At 42.6% G+C, this 14,673-nt stretch overlaps 2 protein-coding genes across 2 annotated transcripts in view; both read left to right on the forward strand.

Annotated features, from left to right (window-relative positions):
* Nucleotides 1-8,274, forward strand: part of LOC112072197 (F-box only protein 24) — a 16,692-nt gene extending 8,418 nt beyond the window's left edge. Inside the window, 2 exon segments of the mRNA XM_070439692.1 lie at nucleotides 6,623-6,745; nucleotides 7,940-8,274. Of these exon segments, the coding sequence (XP_070295793.1) occupies nucleotides 6,623-6,745; nucleotides 7,940-8,260 (444 nt within the window). The 3' untranslated portion in view covers nucleotides 8,261-8,274.
* A 2,237-nt stretch (nucleotides 8,275-10,511) lies between these two features.
* Nucleotides 10,512-14,009, forward strand: LOC112072198 (uncharacterized). Its single transcript, XM_024139615.2, has 4 exons — nucleotides 10,512-10,842; nucleotides 11,043-11,292; nucleotides 11,584-11,833; nucleotides 13,835-14,009. The coding sequence occupies exons 2-4, from the start codon at nucleotides 11,043-11,045 to the stop codon at nucleotides 14,007-14,009; spliced, it is 675 nt and encodes a 224-aa protein (XP_023995383.1). The 5' UTR covers nucleotides 10,512-10,842.
* The last annotated feature ends 664 nt before the right edge of the window (nucleotides 14,010-14,673 follow it).

Consider the following 14,673-nt stretch of genomic DNA (forward strand, 5'->3'; position numbering starts at 1 on the left):
AGCCTTCCACAAGCTTCCCACAATAAGTTGGGTGAATCTTGGCCCATTCCTCCTGACAGAGTGGTGTAACTGAGTCAGGTTTGTAGGCCTCCTTGCTCGCACACACTTTTTCAGTTCTGCCCACAAATTTTCTATGGTTTGAGGTCAGGGCTTTGTGATGGCCACTCCAATCCTTGACTTTGTTGTCCTTAAGACATTTTGCCACAACTTTGGAAGTATGCTTGGGGTCATTGTCCATTTGGTAGACCGATTTGCGACCAAGCTTTAACTTCCTGGCTGATGTCTTGAGATGTTGCTTCAATATATCCACATACTGTTCCTACCTCATGAAGCCATCTATTTGTTGAAGTGCACCAGTCCCTCCTGCAGCAAAGCTCCCCCACAACATGATGCTGCTACCCCCGTGCTTCACGGTTGGGATGGTGTTCTCTCGGCTTGCACAAAGGTACAAAAGTATAGATACTTTTGTACGGTTTCCCCCAGCATCTTCACAAGGTCCTTTGCTTGTTGTTCTGGGATTGATTTACTTTTTGCACCAAAGTACATTCATCTCCAGGAGACAGAACGCGTCTCCTTCCTGAGCGGTATGGTCTGCATGGTCCCATGGTGTTATACTTGCGTACTATTGTTTGTACAGTATGAACGTGGTACCTTCAAGCATTTGGAAATTGCTCTCAAGGATGAACCAGACTTGTGGAGGTCTACAATTTTTCTGAGATCTTGGCTGATTCTTTTGATTTTCACATGATATCAAGCAAAGAGGCACTGAGTTTGAAGGTAGGCCTTGAAATACATCCACAGGTACACCTCCAATTGACTCAAATGATGTCAATTAACCCATCAGAAGCTTCAAAGCAGATGACATAATTTTCTGGAATTTTCCAAGCTGTTTAAAGGCACAGTCAACTTAGTGTATTGTAAACTTTTGACCCACTGGAATTGTGATACAGTGAATTTAAGTAAAATATCTGTATGTAAACAATTGTTGGAAAAATTACTTGTGTCATCCACAAAGTAGATGTCCTAACCGACTTGCCAAAACGAAGTTTGTTAACAAGACTGTGTGTAGTGTTGAAAACAGTTTTAATGACTCCAACCTAAGTGTATGTAAACTTCAGACTTCAACTGTAATTAACCAAATCAACAGCTAGAAATTAACCAATCCAACAGCTAGATAATTAACCAATTCCAACAGCTAGATAATTAACCAAATCAACAGCTAGATAATTAACCAATCCGACAGCTAGATATTAACCAATCCACAGCTAGATAATTAACCAAATCAACAGCTAGATAATTAACCAATCCAACAGCTAGATAATAACCATCCGACAGCTAGATAATTATACCAATCCGACAGCTAGATAATTAACCATCCAACAGCTAGATAATTAACCAAATCAACAGCTAGATAATTAACCAATCGACAGTAGATAATTAACCAATCCAACAGCTAGATAATTAACCAATCCGACAGCTAGATAATTAACCAATCAACAGCTAGATAATTAACAAATCAACAGCTAGATAATTAACCAATCCGACAAGCTAGATAATTAACAATCAAATGTCCAGAGTGAGATTACAAAGAGTGCAGCCTTACCTTGATGTTCGCTTGATGAACACAGCGCTTCCCTTGGAGCAGCCGGGCAGTCGTCGGCCTCCTCCACAGCCACAGCCCTGTACTTCCTTCACTCCAGACTCCCCTTGCAGCAGGGCGAGCGATGGTTTCAGTCCACACCACACCTCCATGGGGTCATGGACAGCACCACCTACAACAGGGGAGAGGGGGAATTGTTATCTGATGGATTTTGATATTATGGTGTTCGAAATGTAGTTTCAACTGGAAACTGAACAGTAAGGTGTATAAGAGAGGAAGCCAGACACACAGACACAGACACAGAACACAACCTCGGTGGGTTCGCCGCGGTCGATCTTATCTCTGTGCCAAGCTGTCCGTAGCGGTTGCTGCCCTGCATGAAGACGCGGACCGGCCACAATCATCCAGCAGGCACAAGTGGCTCAGTCCCAGAGAGCACTTCACCACCTAGCAGAGGTCAAGGTAACTCCATTGTAGGTTTGAATCCTGCATGCATGGACCTATATACCAATAGACCATCATATAACTAATATACATTGTATACTAATATACCATATATACTAATATACTATATATACTATAGACCATATATATACTATATACTATATATACTAATAGACCATAATACTAATTAGACCATAGATATACTAATAGACCATATATATCTAATATACTATATATACTCATATACATTAGAATACTAATAGAACCATAATATACTATTAGACCATATATACTATATATACTAATAGACTATATATATTAATATACTATATATACTAATATACATTATATAATATAGACCATATATACTAATAGACCATATTATACTAATAGACTATTATATACTATATATACTAATAGACTATATACTAATTACTAAATATACTAATAGACCATATATACTAATATACCATAATATACTAATAGCTATATATACTAATATACTATTCATACTTATTTATACTAAATAGACCATATATACTTAATAACATATTATTACTAATGACCATAATATACTAAATACTATATTACTAATATCTATCATATACTAATGACCATTATACTTATCAATACTAAATTATATATACATAATTATATACTATATACTAATTACTATGTATTATATCATACATAATACTAATAGACCATAATATAGTAATAGCACCATATACTATAACTATATATACTATAATATACTAATAGACCATATTTGGTTAATTATCTAGCTGTTGGATTGGTTAATTATCTAGCTGTCGGATTGGTTAATTATCTAGCTGTTGATTTGGTTAATTATCTAGCTGTTGCATTGGTTAATTATCTAGCTGTTGGATTGGTTAATTATCTAGCTGTTGATTTGGTTAATTACAGTTGAAGTCGGAAGTTTACATACACTTAGGTTGGAGTCATTAAAACTAGTTTTTCAAACACTACACACATGTCTTGTTAACAAACTATCGTTTTGGCAAGTCGGTTAGGACATCTACTTTGTGGATGACACAAGTAATTTTTCCAACAATTGTTTACATACAGATTATTTTACTTATAATTCACTGTATCACAATTCCAGTGGGTCAAAAGTTTACATACACTAAGTTGACTGTGCCTTTAAACAGCTTGGAAAATTCCAGAAAATTATGTCATAGCTTTAGAAGCTTCTGATGGGTTAATTGACATCATTTGAGTCAATTGGAGGTGTACCTGTGGATGTATTTCAAGGCCTACCTTCAAACTCAGTGCCTCTTTGCTTGATATCATGTGAAAATCAAAAGAATCAGCCAAGATCTCAGAAAAATTGTAGACCTCCACAAGTCTGGTTCATCCTTGAGAGCAATTTCCAAATGCTTGAAGGTACCACGTTCATCTGTACAAACAATAGTACGCAAGTATAAACACCATGGGACCATGCAGCCATCATACCGCTCAGGAAGGAGACGCGTTCTGTCTCCTGGAGATGAATGTACTTTGGTGCAAAAAGTGCAAATCAATCCCAGAACAACAGCAAAGGACCTTGTGAAGATGCTGGAGGAAACCGGTACAAAAGTATCTATACTTTTGTACCTGTTGCAAGCCGAAGAACACCATCCCAACCGTGAAGCACGGGGGTAGCAGCATCATGTTGTGGGGGAGCTTTGCTGCAGGAGGGACTGGTGCACTTCACAAAATAGATGGCTTCATGAGGTAGGAACAGTATGTGGATATATTGAAGCAACATCTCAAGACATCAGCCAGGAAGTTAAAGCTTGGTCGCAAATCGGTCTACCAAATGGACAATGACCCCAAGCATACTTCCAAAGTTGTGGCAAAATGTCTTAAGGACAACAAAGTCAAGGTATTGGAGTGGCCATCACAAAGCCCTGACCTCAAACCCATAGAAAATTTGTGGGCAGAACTGAAAAAGTGTGTGCGAGCAAGGAGGCCTACAAACCTGACTCAGTTACACCAGCTCTGTCAGGAGGAATGGGCCAAGATTCACCCAACTTATTGTGGGAAGCTTGTGGAAGGCTACTCAAAACGTTTGACCAAGTTAAAACAATGCTACCAAATACTAATTGAGTGTATGTAAACTTCTGACCCACTGGGAATGTGATGAAAGAAATAAAAGCTGAAATAAATCATTCTCTCTACTATTATTCTGACATTTCACATTCTTAAAATAAAGTGGTGATCCAACTGACCTAAAGACAGGAATTTTTACTAGGATTAAACGCAGGAATTGTGAAAAACTGAGTTTAAATTATTTTGCTAAGGTGTATGTAAACTTCCGACTTCAACTGTATCTAGCTAGCTATAAACCTATGTTTGGGATTGACCATCGGGCACTGCGACAGGAGGAGAGGACGGACACTGCTTTTAGATGCAGAGGACTCACATTTTGCGAGCATGTGAGGCCAGAGATAGCCAGACATGGTAAAATGGGAGCAAGGAGAGACCAGAGATAGCCAGACTAGTAAATTGTGAGCATGGAGAGGCCAGAGATAGCCAGACTAGTAAATTGTGAGCATGGAGAGGCCAGAGATAGCCAGACTAGTAAATTGTGAGCATGGTGAGGCCAGAGATAGCCAGAAATGGTAAATTGGAGCAAGGAGAGCCAGAGATAGCCAGACTAGTAAATTGTGAGCATGGAGAGGCCAGATATAGCCAGACATGGTAAATTGTGAGCATGGAGAGGCCAGAGATAGCCAGACTAGTAAATTGTGAGCACGGAGAGGCCAGAGATAACCAGACATGGTAAATTGGAACATGAAGAGGCCAAAGAGAGCCAGACATGGTAAAATTGGGGGCAAGTAGAGCCAGAGATAGCCAGACATGGTAAATTGGGAGCAAGGAGAGGCCAGAGATAACCAGAAATTGTAAATTGGGGCAAGTAGAGGCCAGAGATAGCCAGACATGGTAATTGGAGCAAGGAGAGCCAGAGATAGCCAGACATGGTAAATTGGAGCAAGGAGAGGCCAAAGATAATCAGACATGGTAAATTGGGAGCAAGGAGAGCCAGAGATAACCAGACATGGTAAATTGGGAGCAAGGAGAGCCAGAGATAGCCAGACATGGTAAATTGGGAGCAAGGAGAGGCCAGAGATAACCAGAAATGGTAAATTCGGGGCAAGTAGAGCCAGAGATAGCCAAACATGGTAAATTGGGAGCAAGGAGAGGCCAGAGATAACCAGACATGGTAAATTGGAGCAAGGAGAGGCCAGAGATAGCCAGACATGGTAAATTGGGAGCAAGGAGAGGCCAGAGATAGCCAGACATGGTAAATTGGGAGCAGGAGAGGCCAGAGATAACCAGACATGGTAAATTGGGAGCAAGGAGAGGCCAGAGATAGCCAGACATGGTAAATTGGAGCAAGGAGAGGCCAGAGATAGCCAGACTAGTAAATTGTGAGCATGGAGAGGCCAGAGATAGCCAGACATGGTAAATTGTGAGCATGGAAGGCCAGAGATAGCCAGACTAGTAAATTGTGAGCACGGAGAGGCCAGAGATAGCCAGACATGGTAAATGTGAGCATGAGAGGCCAGAGAAAACCAGACATGGTAAATTGGAACATGAAGAGGCCAGAGATAGCCAGACATGGTAAATTGGGGGCAAGTAGAGGCCAGAGATAGCCAGACATGGTAAATTGGGAGCAAGGAGAGGCCAGAGATAACCAGAAATGGTAAATTGGGGCAAGTAGAGGCCAGAGATAGCCAGACATGGTAAATTGGGAATAAGGAGAGCCAGAGATAACCAGAAATGGTAAATTGGGGCAAGTAGAGCCAGAGATAGCCAGACATGGTAAATTGGGAGCAAGGGAGAGCCAGAGATAGCCAGACATGGTAAATTGGGAGCAAGGAGAGGCCAGAGATAACCAGACATGGTAAATTGGAGCAAGGAGAGGCCAGAGATAGCCAGACATGGTAAATTGGGAGCATGGAGAGGCCAGAGATAGCCAGACATGGTAAATTGGGAGCATGGAGAGGCCAGAGATAGCCAGACATGTAAATTGGGAGCTGGAGAGGCCAGAGATAACCAGACATGGTAAATTGGAGCAAGGAGAGGCCAGAGATAGCCAGACATGGTAAATTGGGAGCGAGAGGCAGAGCGAGCAGAGATAGCCAGACATGGTAAATTGGGAGCGATGGAGAGGCCAGAGATAGCCAGACATAGTAAATGGGAGCATGGAGAGGCCAGAGATAGCCAGACATGGTAAATTGGGAGCAAGGAGAGGCCAGAGATAGCCAGACATAGTAAATTGGGAGCATGGAGAGGCCAGACATAGCCAGACATGGTAAATTGGGGGCAAGTAGAGGCCAGAGATAGCCAGACTAGTAAATTGTGCTCAGGAACAGATATTGGGTATTGGAGAAAAGCCATCAGTGTGTGATCTGCGAACAATACAGCGGATGAAGGCTCTGCATGAGCGTGGTGAATGGATATACGTGGTTATGGACAGCGAGGAAGAAGGAGAAGAGCCCAGTGCAGAGGGAAGATGTGTGTTGAGGAAGAATGGCACCAAGTACAAACCGTATTCTGCTGTCTCAGAACTTTAACCTGATTAAGAACGAGGATGAGTTCCCTGTACCTGTACCTGTGGTGGCAGGTGTGGAGAAGACCTCAGAGTCCCAGCCTCTCCCCTATGGTCATGCAAAGGATGATTCTTGCCCAGTGGGAGTGAAACTTTTGTAGAAAGTGGATCCCTACATTTTGACTGACCCATATGTAGTCTCAGGCTGGGTAGAAAATAATGTGGGTACTGTTTAAATCGGTGAAGGTAGCTCGAAGTGGACTTGGTGTTTCTTAGGCCCAGAGGGAGCGGGCGCTTCACATCACAGGCCTCGGGACAAAACCTGAGCAGGGCACCTTTGAAAGGAGTGATTACTGGTGTGGTGTTAAGTGTTGAGGTGGAGCAACTAAAGTTGAAGATTCCCTGTGTCTGTGACACTCGCCGTTTGGCGAGCGTAGTGAAACTGAGAAGACACCGTTTGTCCTTTTGAGTTTTGAAGCAGTGTATTTACTTGACAAAGTCATGTTAGGATATGTCAGTTATCCCATGAGAGCTTTTGTGCCGAACCCATTGAGGTGTTTCAGATACCAAGCTCATGGTCATTTTGCAGCAGTGTGTAGGAGGGAGATTCCAAGATATGAGAAGTGTGCAGGAGGGCATGGGACAAAGGAATGTGTAGTATCGGGGAAAAAAACAGTGTGTCAATTGTGGGGATACCCATGTTGCTGGGGATCAGAAGTGCCCGGTGCGAGAGAGACAGGTTGAGGTTGGCAGGGTCAGAGTAGAACAGAAGGTCACATATGCTGAGGCAGTGAAGAGAGTAGAGGATGATGGGTCAAGGGTGAGTAGTTGGCCTAGACCAATACAGAGTTATACTAATTTGTACTTCAGCAAGGTTGGCTTCTTAGCATATCAACTGTACCGCAGAAATGGAACATAAATGACAGAAACTATATGTTGTGGTGCCAGCTGTAGAGAAGTACTTGGGTGTACGAGATTTTACTGTAGAAGAGTTACAAGGTGTGTTGAACGAAAGAGGCCCGTCCTCCCAGCCTCCCGTCCTCCCAGCCTCCCGTCCTCCCAGCCTGGTGTAAGATCAGTTAGGGTCAAATAAGTGGAATGGGGTGATTTAAAAAAAATAAAAAAAATGAAATAGTGGAGAGTTTTTTTTTTTTTTTTTTTATGACAAAATGTAACGTGATCGACCATACACTCCTACACAGTAGGTGGTGGCATGCACAAACTGTGTGAACGCCATAATACCAAAGAGGAAGACCTATTATTTGGGACTTTCATCTTTGTACTCTCATCTTTACTCTCAACTACTGTATCTGTCCTCTTTCTCTCTCCCCCAGGTGCCCCGCACCGCCCGCTCTCTCTGCGCCTCCAAGGACTGCCTCTTCCTGCTCTGTTGCCATGACATCGCCGAGCCCCCCCTGTTCCGCTGCCCCCCTCCTGTAAAGGAGGAGGAAAGTGAGGTGGCGAGAGATGAGAGGGAGAGGCTGATCTGGCAACTAGCCCAGCTGAGGGAGTGTGAGAGTCTGAGGCGTAAGGTGGACATCCTCCGCTGGGCTGTGCAGCGACACATGACCATTAACCCCGCCCACAGGGAGTTCCTGGTCCAAGCGCTGATCGCCATCCGGCCCGTGTCTGACGAGCCCAGCGGCCAGTCATAACCACATTCACCAACAATGCCACTTTTTTTTGTCCTAACATAATGTTTTTTTTTTATGCTATATGAAACAATTGTGGCCAAAGACTCCATCCACATTTTATGTTTTATTTTGCTTAATAAAAACAGCAGCATCAGTGTTTGTGTCAAATGAATTACGCCCTCAATCCTGTAATCCTGAATCACAGTTCTGACTACAGCTAGTACAGCTACGACTGGAAGTGACTTTTTGTAGCAGGTTAGGAGAACTTACGCAGCAGGTTAGGAGAACTTACGCAGCAGGTTAGGAGAACTTACGCAGCAGGTTAGGAGAACTTACGCAAGCAGGGTATTAGGATAATTAACGTGGCAGGTTAGAGAGAACTTACGCAGCAGGTTAGGGAGAATTAGGTTAAGGTTGGGATAATTAACGGTTGCAGTTAGGGAGAATTAGGTTAAGGTTAGGGTAATTAAACGTGGCAAGGTTAAGGTGGAGAACTACGCTGCAGTGTTAGGGAATGTTAGGTTAAGGTAGTAATTTAGTTTGCAGCGTTAGGAGAATTAGGGTTAAGGTTAGGGAGTATATTAACGTGCAGTTAGGAGAATTAGGTTAAGGTTAGGGTAATAACGTGGCAGGTTAGGAGAATAGTTAAGGTTAGGGTTTAGTTTACGTGGCAGGTTAGGAGAATTAGTGGTTAAGGTTAGGATAATTAACGTGGCAGGTTAGGAGAATTAGGTTAAGGTTAAGGTAATTAACGTGGCAGGTTAGGAGAACTCACAGCAGGTTAGGATAATTAACGTGGCAGGTTAGGAGAAATAGGTTAAGGTTATGAAAGGTTAGGTAATTAACGTTGCAGGTTAGGAGAATTAGGTTAAGAGTTAGGGTAATTAACGGGGCAGGTTGGGAGAATTAGGTTAAGGTTAGGTAATTAACGTGGCAGGTTAGGAGAATTAGGTTAAGGTTAGGGATAATTATACGTAGGCTGGTTAGGGAGAAATAGGTTAAGGTTAGGTAATTAACGTGGCAGGTTAGGAGAATTAGGTTAAGGTAAGGTAATTAACGTGGCAGGTTAGGAGAATTGGGTTAAGGTTAGATAATTAACGTTGCAGGTTAAGAGAATTAGGTTAAGGTTAGGGTAATTTACGTGGCAGGTTAGGGAATAGTGGTTGGTTTACGTCAGTTATAAGTGATTCGACAATAGGGTAATAGTAGAAAATCCTCGAGTATAAGGTTAGGGTAATTAACGTTGCAGGCTAGGAGAATTGGGTTACGTTAAGGATAAATAACGTTGGCAAGATTGAGGAGAATTAGTTAAGGTTTAGGGATAAGTTATTACGTGGCGTTAGGAAGAATTAGGTTAAGGTTAGGGTTAAGTAACGTTGCAGGTTAGGAGAATTAGTTAAGGTTAGGATAATTAACGTTGCAGTGGTTAGGAGAATTCGGTTAAGGTTAGGGTAATTTACGTGGCAGGTTAGGGAATTAGGTTTATGGTTAGGGTAATTTACGTGGCAGGTTAGGAGATATGAAGTTAAGGTTAGGATAATTAACGTGGCAGTTAGGAGAATTAGGTTAAGGTTTAGGATAATTTAACGTGGCAGTTTAGGAGAATTTAGGTTAAGGTTAGGAGGTAATTAACGTTGCAGGTTAGGAGAATTAGGTTTAAGGTTAGGGTAATTAACGTGCAGGTTAGGAGAATTAGGTTAAGGTTAGGGTAATTAACGTGGCTAGTTAGGAGATTAGGTTAAGGTTAGGTTAAGAATTAAACGTTGCAAGGTTAGGAGAAATTAGGTTAAAGAGTTAGGGTAATTAACGTTGCAGGTTAGGAGAAATTAGGTTAAGGTTAGTGTAATTAACGTGTGGCAGTTAGGAGAATTAGTGTTAACGGTTAGGGTAAATTACGGGTTAGAGTTAGGAGAATAATAGTTAAGGTTAGGATAATTAATGGTGGCAGGTTAGGAGAATTAGGTTAAGGTTAGGATAATTAACGTGGCAGGTTGGGAGAATTAGGTTAAGGTTAGGATAATTAACGTGGCAGGTTAGGAGAATTAGGTTAAGGTTAGGGTAATTAACGTGGCAGGTTAGGAGACTTAGGTTAAGGTTATGAAAAGGTTTAGGGGTTAGCTAAAATACTCTCCTAACCTGTTACGAAAAGTATCTGTGCTCCTCCAGTGTCACAACCCTGAATCACATTACCGCTTAAGTGCAGAAATCTAGTACAACACCACCAACTAGCGGTGATTTATTTAATAGCGCTTAGTAGAAAATATTGATTAATTGATCATGTTTGATAAGGCCTGACGTAAAGATTGTTTTGAGGAGAGACGAAATGTTTTGTAATCAAATGGATTGTTCGATCATTAAAATATTTGCTGTAGGATAGAGAAATAAAAATAAACTGAGCATTTTTTGCGGGACAAATGGTGTTCTTTTTTGGAATCCTCATCGCGTAAAACAATGACGCCTTTGCTTTCGAAAAACAACATATTTTGTCGCATGTTTATTTTCATTTTTCAAATTCCTCAAAGCAACCTTGACTACAAGTGAAAGAAGGCCTTTTCCAACCAAAGAAAAAACAGATTTAAGCGAAAAATATAGCCCTACTCAAGGTAAAGCAAATTATATTGATGGAAGTTGATCAATAGCATAGAATGATGGTGGAATAATATGTATGTTTTCACTATCTGTAGCGTTTGTCTGTGGTTGACAACGTCCCTTACATTTCCTCCATGTTATGCCTAGTGCTCTTTCGGTCTACCTCTCCTCTCTCTGAGTCTTTTTGACCGACCTACGTCTTGCTCATTTTCAGATGGAGTTAGTGTCATGTTACCGGGACCGGATGATTGAGTTCTCCGAGGCTATGGCACAGTGGTATCGCTGCTTCCAGACCACCCGTAGGGGGCGCAAAGAACCACATAGTGATTTCTGGGGGTACGATTTTCCCCGATACCACATGGACCGCTCACCGTACTGGATACTGCACCTGCTGGATTGCGCTGCACCTCCCCCTGCAGCTATTCCACGGCTAGAACAGGCTGGAGTAGACCCCTCCGAGCTTCGTGAGTAAAACCTTTAGCCTGCATGATCTACTGTAGCACACAGAGTATTTGATTCTTGCCTCTTGAAGCTGTTATCCAAAACGCTATAATACCAAAACGCCATACCTACGGTCAATTCCACGATAACGAAATTACGCCGAGACTCTTTAGGCCTATGCCAAACAAACAAAAAATTAAAAATCAGATTCTCAGCGTAAACATTTCCATAGAATTGCCCCTATCTAACCAACTTTTTATTTGTCTGTCTGTCTCTCCCACCCTTCCTCCCCTCTTCTCTCGCTCCGTCTGTAGTAAGTAGTGATGGAGAGAGTGTTCTGATGGTGACTGATGCCTCTGGCCTGCCCCTGGGCTTTGACGTGCTGGCCGGTGGCTGGGCGGGGTCGCTGGGCGGGGGCGAGGCGGCGGGTGGAGATGGGAAGGGGGCCCTGGAGACCATCCAGAAGATGGTAGGACTGCTGAGACACTGCATGGAGGCCCCCATGACTGGCGGGTTGCCTCGGAGACCACATATGCTCCACGTCAATGACAAGAAGCTTCACAGGTACACTCTCAGAAAAAAAGGGTTCTAAAGAGGTTTTAAAATGGTTCTAGAAGAGTTCTAAAAGGGTTCTAGAAGAGTTCTAAAAGGGTTTTAAAAGGGTTCTAGAAGAGATCTAAAAGGTTTCTTTACAGAGGGATAGGGTTCTACCAAGAACCATTTTGATATTTTTGGAAGACGAGGGTTCTTTTGTAAGGCAAAGGGTTCTTGATGATTCTTTGGAAGTCAAGAAGGGTTCTACATAGAACCATATATAATATTTNGGTTCTACATAGAACCATATATAATATTTCCCAGCATGCTCTATTGCAGGGAGATTTTCAGAATTGTTTGTTTTACTGTAATATCTGTGTTTTTGTATGTCCATTGATTGTTTGATTCATTTTATGCTACAGGAATATAAATAACATGCCGTTTTCTAAACTAATCCAATCTGTTAGTCATTTTATTTATTGGACCCGTTACTGAGACGGTTGTTCAAGTTTAGATGATTGACCTCGTCTCAGTTTTCGACCTTCCCCACCCTGGCAGACATTCTGAATGCGGGTTGCAGATGACTAACAATTAGACTTGTTGTATATTCTAACTCTGGCTGGATTCCAATAGGAATTACACAGCACTTTGCAAGCCAGCATAGTATGACTTGCAGGCCTAATGTGGCCTGTAAACCAAGAGTTTCCTAACACCACTGTGTTCGGGTATAACTAGGTCCTCAATTAAAGGCCTTACCATATATGTAAATATATTGTCATAAATAATTACATTTTAAAGGCTAGTAAGATGGTGGAACCGTTCCTTTTTTAAATTTATTTTTATTTAACCTTTATTTAACTAGGCAAGTCAGTTAAAAACAAATTCTTATTTACAATGACGGCCTACCCCGGCCAAACCAGGACGACACTGGGCCAATTGTCATTTTCCAATTTATCTCTTTTCCTGCTTAAGCCAGGAGAAGACCACCCTATGGGACTCCCAATCACGGCCGGACGTGATACAGCCTGGAATCAAACCAGGGACTGTAATGATGCCTCGTGCACTGAGACGCAGTGCCTTAGACCACTGTGCCACTCGGGAGCTCTCCAAATTATAAAATGGTTCTTGGTTAACCCAAGAATGAAGGGTTCTACCCAGCACCAAAAAGGGGTTTCCCTGTGGGGACAAACCAAAGAACCCTTTATGGTTCTACTTAGCAGCTTTCTTTCCTAGGTGTAAGGAAGGAAGGGCCTCTGTTTGATAAGACATCATATCTGTTGTCTAACCCAGTATATAGCTCTTTCTACGTGTCTTCCCTCAACCGATACCTCTCTCTCTCTCTTTGTCTCTCTCTCTCTCTCTCTCTCTCTACGGAGATGGTTTTTGCAGAAGTCGATGAGAGTCGTCAATGTTTGTCGCATATATGGTGAATGTCTTGTGTGGCGAGGTCGAAACCGAACTAAAATAAAGGGAATGGCTCTATAGAATTGATTCAAGTAGGTTTTTAGAAAATCGCTAATTTTTTGGTGTATTTTGATGATTTATGTTCCTTTTGGGCATAAGGAAGGACTTCTTGGCTTGTTGCGATCGTCACAGCTTTGGATGGAAGTGACCTGTGTACTGATGTTTTGGACCGATATTGTTGAGTTTTTGTGTGCTGTAAGGGAACGGTGGTCTATGGAATTTGTTGGTCTGGTGATGGAACTTTTTTTGAACACTATTGGTATTACTGAGAAGTACTGGTAGGAGCTTAGGTCTGAACAGAATATGTGCAGATGAAGATGGAGGTGCTGCTGGAGGCCTCCTTGGTTGTGAGAGATAGCCAAGATCACATTAGATCTCTTGTCCTGTCCTTCTCTCTGCTCTGTTCGTACTACTCCTCTTCTCTTCTTGTCTCTCTCTCTCTCTTCTCTCTCGTCTTCTTTTCTCTCTTTCTCGTCATCTATCTGCCGTCTCTCTCTCTGTCCTCTGTCTACTCTGTCTCTGTTCGTGCTCTCAGCTGTGTTCCTCTTCTCCTTCCTTAATGGTTAGTGACTGGGAGGAGTGTTTTTACACCATGGTAAGTAGCGAAGGTCGGAGGCCAGGCATGCTGAAGACTTCTCCTCCACCTGTCCAACCTCCGTGGCGCCAGTCCCAGGGCCTGGGCCAGAACATCATTCAGAATTGGATGAGGCCTTCTCAGACCTGTCACACACTGGAGGATTAGAGGAGAGAGAGGGAGAGAGAAGAGAGAGAGAGTGTAATCTTGTATGGTTTATTCACTTTAGTATAAATTTACTATTGCGTTTGGCAATTTTAACATTTTCATCATCAATAAGCCTTGAATGAATGAATTGATAGAAGAGAGGAGAGAGAGAGAGAGAGAGAGAGAGAGAGAGAGAGGAGAGAGAAGAGAGAGAGAGAGAGGAGAAGTGGAGAGAGAAGAGAGAGAGAGAGAGCAGAGAGGAGGAGAGAAGAGAGGAGAGAGAAGAGAGAGAGAGAGAAAGAGAGAGAGAGAGGAGAGAGGAGAGAGAGAGAGAGAGAGGAGAGAGAGAGGGAGAGACGAGGAGAGACGATGAGAGAGAGAGAGACGAGGGAGCGAGAGAGAGAGAGAGACAGAGGAGACGAGAGAGAGAGAGAGACAGGGAGAGGTAGAGAGAGAGAAGAGAGGAGAGAGAGAGAGAAAAGAGAAAGAGAGAGAGAGGAGAGAGAGAGAGAGAGGAAGAGAGAGAGAGAGAGACGAGAAGGAGAGAGAGAGAGAGAGAGAGGGAATGAGAGAGAGAGAGAGGAGAGGACGAGAGAGACACAGAGGACGAGGAGATAGAGAAGAGAGACAGAGGGAGAGCACAGAGAAGACAATACAGAGAGAGGGGAGATAGAAGAGGAGGAAC

The sequence above is a fragment of the Salvelinus sp. IW2-2015 genome, unplaced genomic scaffold (assembly GCF_002910315.2).
Source record: "Salvelinus sp. IW2-2015 unplaced genomic scaffold, ASM291031v2 Un_scaffold1853, whole genome shotgun sequence".
NCBI lineage: Eukaryota > Metazoa > Chordata > Actinopteri > Salmoniformes > Salmonidae > Salvelinus > Salvelinus sp. IW2-2015.